The following is a 4,060-nucleotide window of genomic DNA, read 5'->3' as shown; positions in this document are numbered from 1 at the left end:
AATTTGATTCTGAGTCGATATGTATATGTGAAGATGGGTCTAGGAGGTCAAATAAGGATGTTCATTTCTTCGTGGGATTTTATAGCCTTTCCTCATTTAGGTGAGGAAGGCAAAAACGTTTAAAAAAATCTTGACAGTAAAACGTTTTCATAAAAAATGCTGAGAACTCGCAGACAAGTTATTTTGTATGCTAAAAATATCGTTAGTATGCTAAAGATATCAGAAGTGTTGTTATTGGAAAAAGTGAATGGTTTCAGACCAACGAAATACAAAACAAATTTTCGTCTTGTTATGCACACTTTCTTTGAATCTCAATATGGTATCATTCACTTACCACGTGGTCTAAAAACATTGCCCGCTAATGAGACTACGTGGTTTATAAACGATCCCCAGTACCAACAATAGTTTTTTTTAAAACAAATCTTAATCCTCACACTCCCGAAACCTCCCTAATCCACTCCCGCACCGTCACCACATTCGCGTAAATCCCGGGCGCTCCCGGCTTGGCACATCCATCGCCCGTCGAAACGATTCCGGCCAGCTTGCCGTCCACCACCAACGGTCCGCCGCTGTCCCCGTAGCACGCGTCCCGTCCGCCCTGCTCCCAATCCCCTGCGCAAATCATACTCTCCGGCAGCGTCTCAAAATCGACCCGGTACGCCTCTCCACAGCGGGTCCGGTCCACAATCGGAACGACCACGGCCCGCAGCAGATCGCGCGATTCTTCCTCGTTCTGCGTTTGGCCCCAACCGGACACCAGACTCAGCTCGCCGTCCTTGGGTTCCTCCGTAGCAAGTTCGATCGGCTGGACGGTTTCTCCAAACTCCAACGTTTCGTCCAACTCCAGCAGCGTGTAGTCGAACTGTAGATCCCGATCGTCGTAGTTCGGATGCACGTGGATACTGAGAACTGGAACCAGTCGACCGCCGTCGGCGTGTTCCGTTGAACCCACGCGGACCTGGTGCGTCGCGGGGTCCAAATTGTCGTCCATACAGTGGGCTGCGGTTAGGATCCATCGTTCGGATATTATTGAACCGCCACAGGCGTGACGGCCATACCACTGGAGTGACACCTGGTAGGGCACCTCGGAGATGTCGATCTGGAAGCCACCGACAATTTTGCGGCTGTTGGTAGGGTTTATGGAGGCTCCTGAAAATGTCAATGGTAGAATAAATAGAATTTTTAACCATGAATCGAATTTTCAAGTACCATTTACATAAGCTAAAACAGCACAGATGACGCCGATAATAATTTTGTTCATCTCTTCAAATTGAGTTGAAAAAACAGGTGATTTCGCTCGCAGCCTCTTTTATATGGCAAACAAGAAATAAAATTTCCTAAAGATAATGCATGTCAATCAGAGGTACAGTCATCCCACATATTCGGAACAACCACAAATTCGGAACACTTTTGTGGTAATTTGTCAATAGGATGCAAAATGTAACTTTTCTGTCAACCCTACTATTTTTAGGACCTTTATTGGGACATTTCCTTGCTCTAGTAAAAGTAGTACTTTTTAAACAAAAACCTGCCTTTCAAGACTATTTTATCCAGAGCAGCAAAGCACTGCCTTCAAATTGCATGTTCCATAATTGTGGGTTGTTATTGTGCCTCCCACAATTGTGGAACACCTGAATTTTAATGATATTTTCACAAAAAAACCCGATTTAATCCCACCTGGGGTGAGATAGAGCATTTCTTACAAAAGTTAACGGCAGTTGATTTTTTTTTCAAAGAAATAGCAAAATAAAGAATGGTCCATTCATTAATCAATTCGAAACTCAACTATATTTTTTCATATAACTGAAAAGCGCTGGTTTTTGCCCCATTTGCCATGGCCGGTTGTAAGCTGTGCTCGCACACAAGCATTTTCGATTTTTAAAATCAGAACACATTGTTTTTGCGACAGAGATTTAGCTCACAATTTGCGATGTTCATAATGTTTTCTGCATATCGCTAAATTGTTCGTATTCTCTGAGTGTTTTTTTGCACTTAAAATAATTCCGTCTTGCTCCAGAGCGTTAAAGTGGTAACAAAATGACTGGCAGAAAGAGTTTCAACACCCGAGAATTTGCCGTGTTGTAAACAACGATGTAACGGTAAAGCCGCATAAATGTTCTTGAAAGCTTTGAAACGCCTACTGTAATTCACTAAACTGTCATTTAGGCGTTAGGCAAAATTGTGAGCTTTCAATAAGCAAGCCAGAGTATGCATTTAGGCGTTTTTGGGATTGGGAAGCAAACAACGACTGAGCGCTCGGTGGGACTTCACTACGACAAACGCAAACGTACCGAATAAACCACCTTGGTGCGCTGGTACGATAAACAAAAATACTAATACACAAAAAGGCTAGTACCGAAGCTAGAAAACCAAATCCGCGATGTGCATTGTCACTGGCACATGGGAAGCTTGGACGCTTCCCAGAAATTCGTTCGCCCAGATATCGATCAGAGAATGAGCAAAACAAAAAAGAAAGGCAAAAGAATGAGCATGAGGCTTCAGAACAGATAGCTGCTTGCGTCTAGTTTGCGTTCACTGAAGCTTAGCATAGAAAATAATGATAGGCGATTTGTGATGACCGAACAATCGATAAAGCAACGTGCACTAAAAGGGGGTAATCTAGTATCAAAACTCTATACGCGCCAGCATCACGCGCCAGCATTGCTCGCGTCTGCATGTGAAGCTCAACTTGACAGAGTGTGAAGTCATTATTTTGTAAAAAATAAGTACTCCTAGAAAAAAAAGTTTGTTTGTTTGATTTTATGGGTCAATGTTTTTCTTTAAAAAACTTGGTATAAAATGTTAAAATATACAGCCGGTCTATAAACCAATCGAAAGATCGCAAGAAAAGCTTTCACATGCAGGTAAAAGCAAATCATTGTGTTCAATTATAGATTTTCCATGATTTGTTGAACATTGGTCGATCTGTAAACTGTTCCGAATATGAGGGATGACTGTATATTGAGATGAGTAAGATTTTGCCAAATATAAATTGCAATCGTACGTTATTAGATAAGGCAGGGAACATGTGAGCGTAATCAGAAGCTGAAATATCATAAGTATTGTTCATTTTTCGTTACCAGTTCCCGTGCGATTCTTCTTATCAGCCATTATGTGACCAGGTTACTTCCGTTTGAGCTTGATAACGCATTTGAGTCAGCAAGAACAATTTCATAGTGAATAAAGCTCATATCTCACTTTAAAATCCATTTTATTACGAACTTTAATTATTTTTTATTCCATAATGTTTCAGCATTTAATATACAGCAGCCCCATATGAAATATAAACAAAAAAAAAACGATTTCGCTTAAAACTAGGTTGAGGATTTCTCGATTCTAAATTGGATCAGTATTTTATTTTAGGCCATTTCCTCTATTTTCGAAACAAAACAAAAGTTTTTCAAATAATTATTATAGTAACTCTTTGCCATTTCAGCCAAATTAAGCTCATGTTGCAAAAGAATGATGACTCGTTTTGCTTTGGGGAAAAATGGGTTGGAGTTTCAAAAATCAAGCCTGTCATTTCGACGCCATCGTGCAAACTTGTCCTATGCCGCTTTTTGACATTCTGAGAAAAACGCGTTTTAATGATTGACCATGAATAAAAAAACGAGAGCACGCAATGTAAACAATAACAAACACGTTTTGTATGGTTGATCGTTCTGTGCATCGTCCTGAAGTTTGGTTTAATTTGGTTGCTGGAGTCCAGAGTTATAATTACACATATTTACGGTAGTCGAGCTCGTACATGTATCAAACGCGTTCTGAACTGAAATCCCTTTGGCCACTTGTCGTAAAAAAGTAAAAAAGCATTTGCATCAATTTTCAGGGTGTGGCAAGTTTGAAACTTCTTTCATATGAAAAGTGACATCAATGCACGGAGTTTTTTAGGTTTTTATCAACTCAGGATTGAAATCAAATTTTGGGGATCTATGAAAGTCCAAAATGCACGTACGACAAGTTAGCACGACAGCGAAGATTTGTAAAAGTCGTATAGAAACATAAAATGACGTTTTAATCTCGGTTTTGGCAGTGTCTGAACCAAAGTTTGATGTGTATG

The 4,060-nt window shown here is 40.4% G+C and overlaps 1 protein-coding gene across 1 annotated transcript; it reads right to left on the bottom strand.

The window, feature by feature from the left end:
• Positions 1 to 275: 275 nt before the first annotated feature.
• On the bottom strand, positions 276 to 1,356 carry LOC120430296 (trypsin-2-like). The gene is made up of 2 exons (XM_039595395.2): positions 1,210 to 1,356; positions 276 to 1,149 (listed from the first exon to the last, which is right to left on the bottom strand). The coding sequence occupies exons 1-2, from the start codon at positions 1,259 to 1,261 to the stop codon at positions 431 to 433; spliced, it is 771 nt and encodes a 256-aa protein (XP_039451329.1). The 5' UTR covers positions 1,262 to 1,356; the 3' UTR covers positions 276 to 430.
• Between the last annotated feature and the right edge of the window lie 2,704 nt (positions 1,357 to 4,060).

The sequence above is a fragment of the Culex pipiens genome, chromosome 3, assembly GCF_016801865.2.
Source record: "Culex pipiens pallens isolate TS chromosome 3, TS_CPP_V2, whole genome shotgun sequence".
Lineage (NCBI taxonomy): Eukaryota > Metazoa > Arthropoda > Insecta > Diptera > Culicidae > Culex > Culex pipiens.
The sequence above is the reverse complement of the archived record's forward strand: the minus strand, read 5'-3'. Positions and strand labels throughout refer to the sequence as shown.